The 14,719-nt window shown below is 40.0% G+C and overlaps 1 protein-coding gene across 6 annotated transcripts in view; it reads left to right on the top strand.

The window, feature by feature from the left end:
• Positions 1 to 14,719, top strand: part of GPLD1 (glycosylphosphatidylinositol specific phospholipase D1) — a 29,165-nt gene that overhangs the window by 1,054 nt on the left and 13,392 nt on the right. For 2 of the 6 annotated variants that reach the window (XM_082234980.1, XM_082234975.1), the window contains exons 2-15: positions 1,910 to 2,241; positions 3,253 to 3,308; positions 3,727 to 3,805; positions 5,254 to 5,351; positions 5,700 to 5,810; positions 6,344 to 6,392; positions 6,854 to 6,908; positions 7,670 to 7,777; positions 9,343 to 9,370; positions 9,459 to 9,598; positions 10,319 to 10,384; positions 11,403 to 11,526; positions 12,638 to 12,777; positions 14,086 to 14,272. In XM_082234980.1, coding sequence (XP_082091106.1) covers positions 2,148 to 2,241; positions 3,253 to 3,308; positions 3,727 to 3,805; positions 5,254 to 5,351; positions 5,700 to 5,810; positions 6,344 to 6,392; positions 6,854 to 6,908; positions 7,670 to 7,777; positions 9,343 to 9,370; positions 9,459 to 9,598; positions 10,319 to 10,384; positions 11,403 to 11,526; positions 12,638 to 12,777; positions 14,086 to 14,272 — 1,335 coding nt within the window. In that variant the 5' untranslated portion in view covers positions 1,910 to 2,147. The other 4 variants (XM_082234978.1, XM_082234977.1, XM_082234976.1 and 1 more) reach the window with 4 other exon arrangements.

Raw genomic sequence — 14,719 nt, 5'->3', positions numbered from 1 at the left:
ATGTTGCGCCCGGTGCGGCCGGCCCCCCCTGCACCCCCCACGCTACGCCACTGCTTGGGGCCGTTCTCATCCAAGGATTTAGTGGTCTTTAAGCATAGGCGCCAACTCCTAGCGACCAAGGTGCCCTCCATTAAAATATTTGAGGGGGCTACCCCCGGCATTGCCATTCAAATAGTGAGTATGTGCCGCGCATATATTGTTCAGGTTGGCACCCCTGTCTTTTAAGTCACTCTCCCGTGTTTGCTTGCTGGAGAGATTCGCCTTTAGCTTGCGTCGTCTGTTTCATGATCATGTCTCCGTGCGAGTGCTGCTGCTGCTGCTTTGGAGGATGCTCGGTGGCAGAGCATCCTCTTTGCACGCACCAAGTCCTAGGATCAACCCCAGGTAGGGCTGGGAAATAATGCCCTCTGCCTGGAACCTTGCACTGCAGAGCCACTGCCACCAGCCAGTGTAGGCAATAGCTAGGAGATGCCCTGGCTGAAACTGGAGAGTCACTGCCAGTCAGTGTAAGCAGTGTTGAACCAGAGTGCTTGAGAGCAGAGCTGTGTGTGTCTTGCAGCCCTGCTCCCCTTAGGGAGAGTGGAGGATGTTGCCCCTTCACCTGTGTGGAAGCCAGATTCAGCTGCCCTTCCAACTGGTTTCTGCCCAGTCATGGGAAGGCACTGCCTTGTCCTTTGCTTTGGGGCAGCCCTCAGTTTGGGTCTCTTAACCTGGGGTGGCCAACAGCTGTATCATAAGAGGCTCTTCTCTTCCCCCAAATTTGTGACCTGACCATTAAAAAACATTTTGCCCTGCCTCCTCACAGATAATAATGTGGTTGCCAGTGTAATCATGCTGGGTTTCCCAGTTGATGGAATGGGTGCAGTCAAACACAGATGCGGCCGTGCATACAGCAGCCTTTGCCAACCAGGTTGGCCTCCAGATGTTTCAGACTACATCTCCCATCAGCCCCAGCATCATATGGGACGGGCTAGCTCAGGGGTCAGCAAACTTTTTCAGCAGGGGGCTGGTCCCCTGTCCCTCAGACCTTGTCGGGGGCCGGACTATATTTTTTTGGGGGAAAGAACGAATTCCTATGCCCCACAAATAACCCAGAGATGCCTTTTAAATAAAAGCACACATTCTACTCATGTAAAAACACGCTGGTTCCTGGACCGTCCGTGGGCCAGATTTAGAAGGCGATTGGGCCGGATCCGGCCCCCAGGCCTTAGTTTGCCTACCCATGGGCTAGCTCCATCAGGTCTCCTCTCCCCTCAGCTGTCATCAGGGGCAGCTGTTCCAGCAGTGGGAGAATTTTCCCCTAGTACAGTGGTACCTCAGGTTAAGAACTTAATTCGTTCTGGAGGTCTGTTCTTAACCTGAAACTGTTCTTAACCTGAAGCACCACTTTGGCTAATGGGGACTCCTGCTGCTGCTGTGCCGCCACTGCACAATTTCTGTTCTCATCCTGGGTTAGCGGAGTCTGTAACCTGAAGCGTATGTAACCTGAGGTACCACTGTACAGGACCTGATGGGTGATTAAAAAAAAAAAGACTGTTTGAGTACAGTCTTTGGTCCTGGTACTTTGGTACTTGGTCCCATATAATATGTGAATCAGCAGCAACACTTGTGAATGTAGTAAAACTCCCCCCTGTGGATTAACTGCTACTAAAAGTTCTTATTCCTTTAGAATTCATAAGTATTGCAAACTTCTCATGAACTATTAATGCATTATGGATATTAATGGAACGAGACACAACCATCAGTATTTTAGGTTGTTGTTTTTAAGTGAAATACATTATTTTTACTGATATCACCTGCATTAGCAGAGAACGGTTTAATGAACAATGGTGCGTTGAGAGAGAAGGAAGGAAGGACGGAAGGATGCAGTTGCCAAACATCATACAATAATATCCTTTCTCTGTTCTAGGCATCATTTCACAGCTATCAATGGAAAAGAGACATCGTATTAAGTTTCGTTGGGACCGATTCTTGTCTCAGATCCGTTGGCTGATACAGGGGAAACTGGCAACACATTTCCAAATCATGTGAGGGCTTTAGTCACATATTTGATTACGAAATGCACTGTAGCCCATATTTCAAAGGTCACAATCCTCCTATTGAAAGCATCTTGAAAACCATGGTTTATAGTCCAGAATATCCACAGCATGGAAGCTTTCAAGATCTGGTCTGTTCTAGCTGTACTTTGCAGTTTTTGCCATAAAGGTACACCATGCGGCTTGTCAACACATATTGAAATAGGTAAGATTTGATAGTAAAGGTATGAGTGTTGTGAAGCATCATAACAGATAATTTCTGTAATCTGACCATTTTAGTTACCAGGTAAGTGTTATTTAAGGGGGGTGGGGAATATGCAGCAATTGTTGAATAAAATACTGCAATTACCATGTTGTTTTAAACTGCTAGAAAGGCTAGGGCTGCATGTATCTAGAGAAGGTGAAATGATACCAGCATAATGCAAGCTTGGCATATTTTATTAACAGAAAACAGCATATATGTGTGCTATCTTCAATCAAACATATTAAAAATCTGAGTATCTTAGCCTTCAGGACTAATTTTTATATGCAGAAAATAGATGCTAAATGTTTTCTGAGCTTTGAAGCCTTAAAAAAATTATATGCTTACCTTATAAATTATCTCCCCGATTTTTAAGAAATCAAGGGGAGAGGGTAGCTTAAGAATTAGAAATATATTTCATTGTGGAATTTGTGTCTTAACTGCGGAGGCTTCAGTTGCAATTCATTTTGTAATGAATTTTCAGCTACAAAGTTTATGGCTAGGAGGCAATTCAAGCATTTAACTTCTTTTATTCATGCTTTTGTTCTAGTCTTTTGCATAAGGCATCTTAAAACAATACATTGTTAATTCAACAAGTGAAATTAGGGTTAAGCAATATGGTCAAATTGAAAGACTGCTTGAATGGGTAGGATAACCATGATAAAAATATACACACAGGATTACGTTTATTTACAAATTTGCCATTACCTGTTTCTCCATACATTTTGTCATGGCAAAATAATAGATTGTGTGTGGGTAAGTATGTTAAGGATATCTCTTGATATTCTTTGAAAACCAGTAGGTGAAGGTTGTTTGACATTTCCCGATATTAAGGGATACGATCATGCAGCAAAATCTGGACACTGTAGGGAATTGCATATTTCCCAGAGGATGGTAAGTGATCTCCAGTTAAGTACTGCAGACCCCCTGTTTTTCAAAAGCCACCAGGAAGCTAATGTGATGTTATTTTTCTAGCTCACAGAGCTCTGGAATTTTTCAGCAGCCCAGGAGGAAATGTTAACTATCGCAAGGTAGGAAGCTTATGAGTCTAACATTAAAAAGCATTTTAATAAATATTTTCTCTTTCTGCTACCTTCTCCACCCACCCCAGCACTGAGCCTCCTTCCATGCCTTTTCTTTTTGTAACTATTACAAAAATTGTCCGGACCATAGGCTAGGGGTTAGCCACCCCATTGTAAAAGAATTGACATTTGTTCATCTTTACCAAACTATGTAAAACCTTGTTATATTTACCTTTAATATTTTTTATGAGTATTTAAGAGACAGTATTTGAGTGACTTTAACAATACCTAGATGTGAGTATTAAGTGCTATATTGTTTTAGTACTTGAAATATTGGTAATATGCAACTAATAATATTCTCTCTCTCTTCCCCCTCCCCTTTTCTCTCTTACTTTTATTTCTGTTTCTTCACTATCCTCTTGTCCAGTTGATATTAACACACCAAGATGCCTATCAGGCTGGAAGCCTGTATCCTGATGCCTTTTATTCTGGTATCTGCAGGAATGGTAATAAATGGTTGGAGAAATTAGGTTTTTTCCCCTTGCTCCCCAAAACCATACTACTGACAAGTAGCCTGATTAATTTACTAGTTGGCTGGCTAGGGGTCCATATACAGTGGTACCTTGGGTTAAGTACTTAATTCGTTCCGGAGGTCCGTACTTAACCTGAAACTGTTCTTAACCTGAAGCACCACTTTAGCTAATGGGGCCTCCTGCTGCTGCTGCGCCGCCAGAGCACGATTTCTGTTCTCACCCTGAAGCAAAGTTCTTAACCTGAAGCACTATTTCTGGGTTAGCTGAGTCTGTAACCTGAAGTGTATGTAACCCGAGGTACTACTGTATATAAATTGTAACTATGCCAGTGGAGAGTCCGAAGAAAAGAAACCACTGTTCAAACAACGAATGCCAAGGAACACTGCAGGAGGAATGAGGAGAATAATTATAGTTGCAGGCCAACAACTTCTGGGGACCCAAGGTTAAAGAAGGCTACTTTAAAAGGTGCAGGCAGAGGAGATCAGTCAAGGCATTTGATCATTTAAACCAACAATCTCTCTTTACAATTCCACATTCCTTTGGTATGCGTGCATCTTGGGTTGATACGCTTTATAATTTATACTAAGGGTTACTGGTCCAACATTTCGTGAATGGGGAAAATATTTTGGAGAAGAATTAGAGGAACAACTCTGGCAACCAATTTGGAATAAACTACTATTTGGATGCATCTCAATTAGAACTCCTAGAAAATTCTTTAAATGTAGCACATCACTGGTATATGTACCCAGCCAGACTGTATAGAATTAAGCACAACACACTCAACCTTTGCTAGTGGAAATGCAATGAAGTACTGGCTGTCCAATCCCCATGGGGTGGTTTTACCTAAAATTTATTCCTTTTTGGGAAAAGGTTTTTTCAAACAATTAAATGATGGGACAATTGCTGCAACCAGAAAACCGGACCCAAATTAGGCCTACTGTCGTGTTTTACTCCTCACATTAAGATCATAACCAATAAAGACCTCAACTTTCATTTATTAACTGCAGTTAGATTAGTGATTGTGGAAAATCGGAAAACTTTAATTGCAAATCTTTTTGAAGCCTGGATTTCACAAGTATGGGACATTATGCTTTTGGACAAATTAACCGTTTCTCGAAAGGAATATCAGTTGAGGGAGCTCACACCTTCTAAATGACATGGTATGCTTTTATTGACTTTGTTAAGACAATTGAAATTGGTTTTCACCCTCCATCGACTCATGGAACCTTATGGAGAGACATGTTCATTTGATTGGCTTTCTTGGAGTGTCTAAAACTGCAATTCTCCAATGCTATTTTTCTTTCTTTTCTGTACATCTACTAAGCTCTGTTTTACTTGTATAGGTATGTTTTGTTACTTAAAATTAAAAAGCAATTAAAAAAATTACCATGAAATAATGTTGTTCTTGTCTGGTGTTTCAGGGCTGTTCCGTCAAGTATCTGAAGACACTCACTGGGCACCTTTTCTCAGTACCAGTGTCCATTACATCAGAAAGAACTATCCTCAGCCCTGGGGAGAGGTAATAAATCCCCCATAAATTGCTGAGGCCAAAGGCCCTGGTATCATTCTTTTCATAAATCTTATTGTTCTTTCCCTTTCTCATTTGTACCAAAAGCATTTGAAAGAGAAAATGTCAAATTAATTTTGACGTTTTGTAATGACTAGCTGTAAAAATGGCAGCATGCATGCCCACTGAAGATGCTATACAAATAAATAACATACCACATAGATTTCTCCCTTGCGTTAGTGAAAGCAGAGGCAAGGTTTCATCAGCAAACATGTCAACTAAATGTCTCCAAATACCTTTTGAGAGTTTGGTTTCAATGCACTTAATGCAGAATTGCTTGTTTTTGTTTCTGTTGTTTAGGCCACAGAGAAACTGGTGGCTTTCCTCTTTGGAATCGCTTCTCATATGGTGGCAGACGTGAGTTGGCATAGCTTGGGGATTGAACAAGGATTTTTACATGCCATGGCAGCTGTAAGTGGTGCCTTATTTTATTATTAGGCTCGGGTCATTTTTTTCCTTGTGACAGAAGCATATTTTATCATTTGGTTTTGTTGTCCCCCTTAAGTGACAATCACATAATATCTGGGGTGGGAGGGAGAAGGAAGGAAGGAAAGATCCTTACTGCTGTTCACCTTTAAAAAAATTAATTCTCTGTAGTACAAGAGAACAGGGAGAGCACAAACTCTTAAGATTCTGATAAGTAAGGATGATTGTTGACTAGTAGCCATTATGGCTTGGTAGATATGAAAGAAACACCTTGGCAGTTTTGGAGGTAGCCAGAGAAGGAGACAAAAGTCTTGAGTTTTTGCAACTGATTGGCTAGGAACTCCTGCTGGAGGAATGCTATATGTGGAACTTTATGCAACGGTGAGGGTGTAAAAGAAGCTTCAGGCGTCTGGATCATCTCCTATGTTGCCTTGTATCAAAGAGGAGAAATGAGAAATTTTGATTCTGTTCATGTTCCTACTTCTTTGATGTAAATAACTTGTTTCTATTTTTCCTAGATTGATTTTTATGGCTCATATTCAGATGCTCACGCTGCTGGTGATTTTGGTAATTTATTTCCTCATGGATCCTGGAATGTTCTCCCTAGATTTCCATTAAATTCCTGAAGGTTCTTACAGAAAAGACTGATATCACTAAGGTTTCAATGACTTCACCCCTGAAATAAGTGATTTGTTTAACCATGGCACTAGTTTCTTTCTGCATAGCTTGCTCAGTTTCACATGGGGCATTTCGGCTGGCTGAGATGCTTGACAAGGCCCTGAAGTAGACAGTGAGAAACTTGCTTAGGTTCTGACAGGACAAATCCAAAAGTATGTGGCAGACAGGAAGAAATGCCCTTAATGGAACTGAGCAAGCTATGCAGAAAGAAACTAGTTCGGCCTGTGGAGGTGTTCCAGATTTTGTTCAAATGCAAATGCTCCAATAATCTAAAAGGAAGGCAAAATTCTTTGTATGGTTTTTGCTTCAGTAAGTTGATGTCTTGCTCTCTTTTCGCCCTCTAATTTTAGGAGGAGACGTGCTGAGCCAGTTTGAACTTGATTTTAGTTATTTGGAACCAAGCTGGTAAGTGTGCTGTTTTCAAAACAGAGAGAGAGAGAGAGAGAGAGAGAGAGAGAGCAGGAAGCAGGGAGCAGAGGGTTCAGAAGCAGAGACAGTGGCGAAAGATCCATGGTTTAACCACCATCACCAATGTGGTGTTGAGGAACCAATGTTATAACATTATAACCACTACAACCAATGTTATAACATTACCCTTGCATCAGGGAGCAGGTGGCGCTGTGGTCTAAACCACTGAGCAAGCCTCTTGGGCTTAGCAATTGGAAGGTCGGCAATTCGAATCCATGTGAGGGGGTGAGCTCCCGTTGCTCTGTCCCAGTTTCTGCCAACCTAACAGTTCGAAAGCACACTAGTGCAAGTAGATAAATAGGTATTGCTGCAGTGGGAAGGTAAACAGCGTTTCTGTGTGCTCTGGCTTCCGTCCCGGTGTCTCATTGTGCCAGAAGCAGTTTAGTCATGCTGGCCACATGACCTGGAAAGCTGTCTGTGGACAAACACTGCTCCCTCAGCCTGAAAGCGAGATGAGCGCCGCACCCCATAGTCGTCTTTTACTGGACTTAACTGTTCAGAGGTCCTTTACCTTTACTTGCATCAGGGACTCTGGGGTTGAAATTATCTTGTCTAGTTTGTTCACACCTGTTGCCTGTGGCTTCACCTGCTGGGAAGGGGGGCGCTGCGGATGGGTCCACAATTTTAGTTGAGGACTTGATTTATGCCAATGAATTTTGTTGCTTTAAATAAGAAACTCTGCTGTTCAATATATTTAGGTATGTGCCAGTCAAAGATTTACTGTCAATCTACCAGGAACTTTATGGGCTGAAAGTAATAACTGAAGACACAATTGTTGACTGCACGTATCTGCAGTTTCTTGAAGTGTAAGTCAAGCTAAATGTTTCCATTTTTATTCCTACAGCAGTGCACGTTTTATAATTTGATTATATGTTTGATCCTTTTTTTAATGAAGTACATACTAAAAATCCTCTCAGTATAGTAATTGAATGAGAAAATAAATAATTTTGGGAAAGCACAACTCAGTGTGGAGGACATTGGGCCCAAACAGAGGAAATTTGTTGTTGATGGGTTAGACATGCAAATAAGGCTAGAGCAAGTGTTGTTAAATGATGAGAATTGGAGAAGAAAAGGTGCAAAAGAAGAAAGTTTAAAGTTGTGGTGTGTGTTTTATTTTTTGTGGAAGGGATCTCCCATAAGTGGATGGGCCGAAGTAGATAGAAGGACAATTGGTTGTTTTTTTAAAAAAACTGTGCTTTGGTGCTAAAGGAAAGATTGGAAGGGACTGACATATTGAAATGGGAAACAGATAAATATTAAGGAGGAGATGTCTCAATATATACACTTTAAAGGAAATCATGATGTGGAGTTGAAGGAGATGCCAGAGGGATGTGGGTGTATTTTAACATTTGCTGATGGGCCAGCAATTGTTGCCCCTATTCTAAACATTTCTTTGCACTGCAGACTCATATCAAGCTGTGTGTTTAATGAATATAGTTTTGGTCAGTTCATTATTTCAGCTGAATAACAAATCTGGAATAACCAATTTGTTAATGAATTTTACTGAAATAAATGTGTTTAGCTGACAGATGCCCTTGTTAGCTTTCTACATGGTGAATACTGCTTCCACGTTGTAGTGGCCCACAAAGTCTGTGTTTGGTGTAATAATAAACTATGATTTAGCATCATGGGAATGAGATGCAGGGAACCTTTCCTTCCTCAGTGTGCCCCTGAAGAGAAAAATCAGAAGTTTCCATTTTCAATTCTGATTAACTGAAGTGTTTTGTTATGTCAGAACTCCGGCAAACAGGTTAATCTTAAACATGGTTTACTGAAACAAGCCACCTTCGAATGTTAGGTAGTTAAACTTAACCACAGTTTAGGCTTTGGACGTAATGCTAAACTGAAATTAATCAAAAAAGGAAATTAACTTTTGATCACCTTGGAAGTTAGAGGGAAGTATGCAAGCCTGAGACTCGCTTTGACTTGCTGCTGTAATGATAAACCATAGTTTGTTGCAGCTAAATACTTTTATATGCAGTGCTTTTTTCTAAAAAAAAAAAAAGGTTTAGGGGTACTCTCATTTTTCTACTCATATTGAAATATTGCTCCTCTAACCAAGCTTAGATTCACAAAATGTTTAGGGGTATGCGTCCCCCCCAGAGAAAAGCACTATTTATATGGATTGCTTTAATTATTTCCCCCCCCCCATTAACAGTGGAACTATTAAGCAGTGATTTTAATAATCAACTAAGAACTGTATGGGTTATGTCTGTATTTAAACTGTCAACTATCTTTATATAGAGGTACTCAAGGCAATATAAAAAACAACAACAGCAAAGGAAGCACGTAGGTGTATATAAAAAGTGTTTTGTGCACTGAAAAGTTCTACACGTATGGTAAATAGAGAATACTGTACTTTCTCCTGCAGGTTTGGCGAAATGATCACTGTCGCCAAGGTAATGTATTTTTGTTGAAAAGAGCTTTGTTGAATGCTACTCTTGAAATTTTCATCTATCTAATTAATTTGCATTTCCATTTTCATAGCTTTACCCCATTTATGCCAGGAAGTCCTCATTTTTGGTGAACAAATTCCATGAATATTTTCTCGGTGGTGTGGATGATATGGCATTCTCATCAAATAACATTTTTGAGCAAACAAGTCAAATGTTAGAGAATGGAACAAGGTGAGGTGCTGGTTTAACCTCTCTAGACCAGGGTGTACTACTCTAAACCAATAATAAAATTATGCAAATATTTTCATGTAAGAAATGTGGTTCAGATAAGTTGTGAATTGAGCTGTGGACGCTATAATAACTCACATGTAATAGCCACCCATTAGCCTTCTAACATTTCATTTGAAGTGCTGATTATGTTTGCAATTATAGAAAACGAGTTTAAGGACATCTGGTTAATTCTGAGAGAGTAATAGTTGTGTTGTTTGGTCAATACAATACAGTACAAATCTTTATTACGGTCATAAACCAGCATAAAAGCGTAGGATCCAGTCGTTTAAAATCTGAAAAGTGTTTTGGAAAGCTAAAAGGTGTTAAAACAGAAGGTGAATATATAAGTCTATAAGAATTTAAAAGAAGCTAAAAGAAGGGATAGGAGCATTGGGCGGGTGTGTAAGAGCATAAAAGGTTGATATATAAAAGACTTTAACTATTAATTTACAGAGCGCTCTGATACGCTCATTAAATATAGTTTGTGGCACAGGTCATCCTCCCAACAAATTTTGAGTGCTGCTGTACAGAATCTAGCAACATTCTACGTTGTAGCAGGATTGGTATCTGAGAGCAGCAGGGAGGTATAGAATTGCCCTGTGTGCCCTGGGTACTTATGAAGTAGTAGTCAGCATTTAAAATTATGCATTTAGTATAATTATTTGAAAATTTCTTCTTTAGTGGCTGCTTTATTCCTGAGAATCCTTTGTATATACGCTGTAAAGATGAACAAACAAATGCTGTCATGTAAGTAAAGACGTAACATATGTCTGCCTAGTTTGATTGGTTGTCTGAACAATATTTGTCTGTTTCCTGCTTGGCAGGGGGTTGGACTCGATGGCCCTTGTGGTCTCTTCCAACTCTATGATTCTATGATTCATGTTCATTCCATTAAACAAAATTCAGGCCGTCTACATTCTATGTCTCTTTCTGTTGCAATTGGCCCACCATCTAGATCAGAAAAAAACCCCATATTCTTGCATTTCCTATAGGAGATCTCCAGTGAAATCTCCAGAGCAGATTTGGGGGGTGTAGGAGAAGAAGTGGGAAAAGCAAGATGTAACAACCTCGCTGCATTAGTGGAAGCCATACTGTAGAACTTTGGACCTTGCCCGCTGATACATTCTCAGCCAGTATCACCAAACTTTCAAATCCTTGAAGCTTTTCATTTATGATTTTCCTTTGATGAATACTATATAGTTGGAAGAAACCTCCAAAAGTAGCTGGTTCAACACACTACTGATGCAGGAAATCCACTGTTATAGCATCCCTGGTTGGGCTCCACCCATTTGGCTGGCTGTCCTGAAAATATTGTTAGAATAACTAAATTTAAAACAGAAGTTTACCTCTGGCCTTGTAAAAGATTGTTCTTATGGAACAAATGGAAATGGTTTGTTAGTTTTTTACTAAAAAGCTGGCATATACTTGTCAGCACAAAACGGAGAGCTTGTGTTGCCAAAATTACAACCATAAATACACCAGAGACCACAATGGGCTAAGTTTTGAGTGAAATACTAAACTGGATCATTTAAATGTTTATTAAAAATTTTAAAATACTTAAAGCACAGAACTATTGAGTATTGCCAGAAAATGTCCATAAAAAACCTTTGTGTCCATTTTGTGTTTTAAATATTGGACTTTTCCAGTTTTGTACTTAACTAAAACACTTATTACATTGTAATCTCTTGTAAAGGACTGTTTGTGACATTTATTCCATTTTTATGTTCCCATAAGCAAATGTCTAATCGTTATTGCCTTATTTCAGCAGAATCAAACAGTCCAGAACTGAACACTACAGACAAACGACTTCTTCAATGGCCAAATCAGTTGAAAAAAATATCAGCTACACAGAGCGAGGAGTTTATTTTGAAGTGCCACCTTGGACAGCAGTAAGTCTTTCTGGCATTTAGATATTAATGGTAAGGGATAGAAATATATATGGAGATACACTGGACACCCAGTGCCTTGTTTGTTGGCAAGTTGCCTTCTACATATTCTTTGCCACCCCTCCCCCCCAAAAAAGCTATATATTACGTTCAGGTAATACAAAGTAGTTTTTTGTTACGTGCATTTCATGGAAAGTGTGAAGCTACTATATGTGAGATATTTCTGTTCACTGGAGCTTATGGGAAACTCTGTAGGTGCCTGTCATGTGATTCCAAGTAAACCTTCAAGTCAAAATGTATAGTAGAATATGTAAACTGGCCTCAGCCAAGAGATTGTAACAATGGCTCAATATTTTAGCAGCACTGCGCTGGAGTTTAATTAACCTACTGGACAACAGACGATCTCCTTTCTTTCAAGAGGTCGTGAGATACAGCTAGAGGAGGATCTGATAACATAGTACATATATACAGTGCTTTTTTTCCTGGGGGGATGCAGGGGGACGCATACCCATGAACATTTTGTGAATCTAAGTATGGTCTCATTGAGGGGCAGTATTTCAATATGAGTAGGAAAATGAGAGTACCCCTAAACATTTTCTTTTAGAAAAAAAGCACTGTGTGTATGTAGTAGTAGTAGTAGTACATATAATAAAAAAAGCTTTAATGAAATTGAAAGTAGCTGTGTAGTGATGTGCCAAAATCTAGCCTCCATTTTAAAAAAAGTTTTCTTCCTCTGAGAAAGAGGCTTCCATTTATCTGCCTCATCCTCAGGATGATTACAAATGTCCTCGGCCACTTCAAAGGTGAGGTAAGCATGACAATAAAACCCTGCACCCCCCTGTGACAATTCCACCAAAATGTTCTCTCCTTTTTGACAATTTTTGAATGCAATTTCTTTTTCGTTCATTGACACAGACAATGATGAAGCAAAAACAAAACAAAAAAGTAGGATAAATTCTCAGCACAGCACTAACTGTTTGCAAGTGTAGAGGCACCCATTCATTGCAGTGAGTCTGGTGTATTGCACTAAATATAAATTGGGCCCTTGCTGGGTCAACAACCAAAATATAATTATGAATGTGCTTGAATATTCCTTTATGTATTTCCCTCCCAGAATTATCTTCAGCTGAGCAATAGTGCCACTGCAAAAGGTTTGAGGAGAGTGTTGTCAGTGACGACACAAGGGTCACCGAAGCATGTCACCAAACCCAGTGCTTCATATTTTCTGAAAACTCCATATGCTAGACTTGGGTGGTGAGTTCTGAGTTCTGATTTCTCCATTTTGTTTTTGTCTGACAGATCAGCTTGTATGGACTCAATACTATTGCCTGGATGCTTATCCTACCTGCATGTAATTACTATGCAGGGAAATTATCTTGTTTGGGGGGGGGGGACCCAAGCCACAAAGGCTGGGCTGGATGAATCCCAAGCCGGAATTAAGATTGCTGGAAGAAATATCAACAACCTCAGATATGCAGATGACACAACCTTGATGGCAGAAAGTGAGGAGAAATTAAAGAACCTTTTTTTTTTTGGAAAATAATATTTATTACTTTTCCTACAATTTAAACACAACACTACAAAAAAGAGAAAAAGAACAATACAATGCAATACCACTACATAACACTGACACATTAAAGAACCTTTTATTGAGGGTGAAAGAGGAGAGCGCAAAATATGGTCTGAAGCTCAACATCAAAAAAACGAAGATCATGGCCATTGGTCCCATCACCTCCTGGCAAATAGAAGGGGAAGAAATGGAGGCAGTGAGAGATTTTACTTTCTTGGGCTCCATGATCACTGCAGATGGTGATAGCAGCCACGAAATTAAGAGACACCTGCTTCTTGGGAGGAAAGCAATGACAAACCTAGACAGCATCTTAAAAAGTAGAGACATCACCTTGCCAACAAAGGTCCGTATAGTAAAAGCTATGGTTTTCCCAGTAGTGATGTATGGAAGTGAGAGCTGGACCATAAAGAAGGCTGATCGCCGAAGAATTGATGCTTTTGAATTATGGTGCTGGAGGAGACTCTTGAGAGTCCTATGGACTGCAAAAAGATCAAACCTATCCATTCTTAAGGAAATCAGCCCTGAGTGCTCACTGGAAGGACAGATCATGAAGGTGAGGCTCCAATACTTTGGCCACCTCATGAGAAGAGAAGACTCCCTGGAAAAGACCCTGATGTTGGGAAAGATGGAGGGCACAAGGAGAAGGGGACGACAGAGAATGAGATGGTTGGATGGTGTCTTCGAAGCTACCAGCATGAGTTTGACCAAACTGTGGGAGGCAGTGGAAGACAGAAGTGCCTGGCGTGCTCTGGTCCATGGGGTCACGAAGAGTCGGACACGACTAAACGACTAAACAACAACAATCCTGTCGATACAGGATTGGGATAATAAAAAAATTAAATCAGATTTCGTTTTGGATCTCACCTTTCTTCAGGGCCACCACGGCAATTACTCTTTTATATAGACAATTGAAAATCTGCAAATGAAAATGTGGAAGCTTTAAACAAATGTAAACCAAAAGAGTAATTGGAATTATTTCACTTGATATGCAGGGCGTTGATTTCTGCTGACCTAAACCAGGATGGCTATGATGACCTGGTAGCAGGAGCACCAGGATACAGCCGGCTGGGACACATTCAGATAGGCCGTGTATATATTGTTTATGGTAATGAATCAGGTTTGCCTCATGCAAACTTGGACCTAGACCAGGAAGCAGATTGCATTCTGGAGGGGAATAAGGTAGGAAAACAAGTCACACATTGGTCATTGAAAACATTTTGCTTGTGTTTCCGGTCATCTGAAAGACTGGCGGCATCTTCTTTTCTACTTGCAATGCCATTAACTTCATTTCTAAAATAATCACTTAAAGATAAAAGTACATTGTGAATAAAGAGCGTTGCTGCTTAAAACTATTAAGGACTCTTTACTGGGGATCTATATGAGCTAAATGGAAGTAGTAGGGTTTGGCCATTCTCCTGAGTATTATATTTGCATGGGGGGATGGAGTGTTGAACTAGGAGCTGGGTTTAAAGTACATATTTAAAATACAGTCTTTTGTCACAATTAAAATAAAAAGCTAAATAACAAACAAAAAATCCAAAAATGTTAAGCAATTGTGCTGAACGTTATATGAGCAGGTATTCCTTAAAAAGAAAGATAAGCTTTTAAAATGGGTGTTGGATTGCC

The sequence above is a fragment of the Podarcis vaucheri genome (genome assembly GCF_965113315.1).
Source record: "Podarcis vaucheri genome assembly, chromosome: 8".
Lineage (NCBI taxonomy): Eukaryota > Metazoa > Chordata > Lepidosauria > Squamata > Lacertidae > Podarcis > Podarcis vaucheri.
The sequence above is the reverse complement of the archived record's forward strand: the minus strand, read 5'-3'. Positions and strand labels throughout refer to the sequence as shown.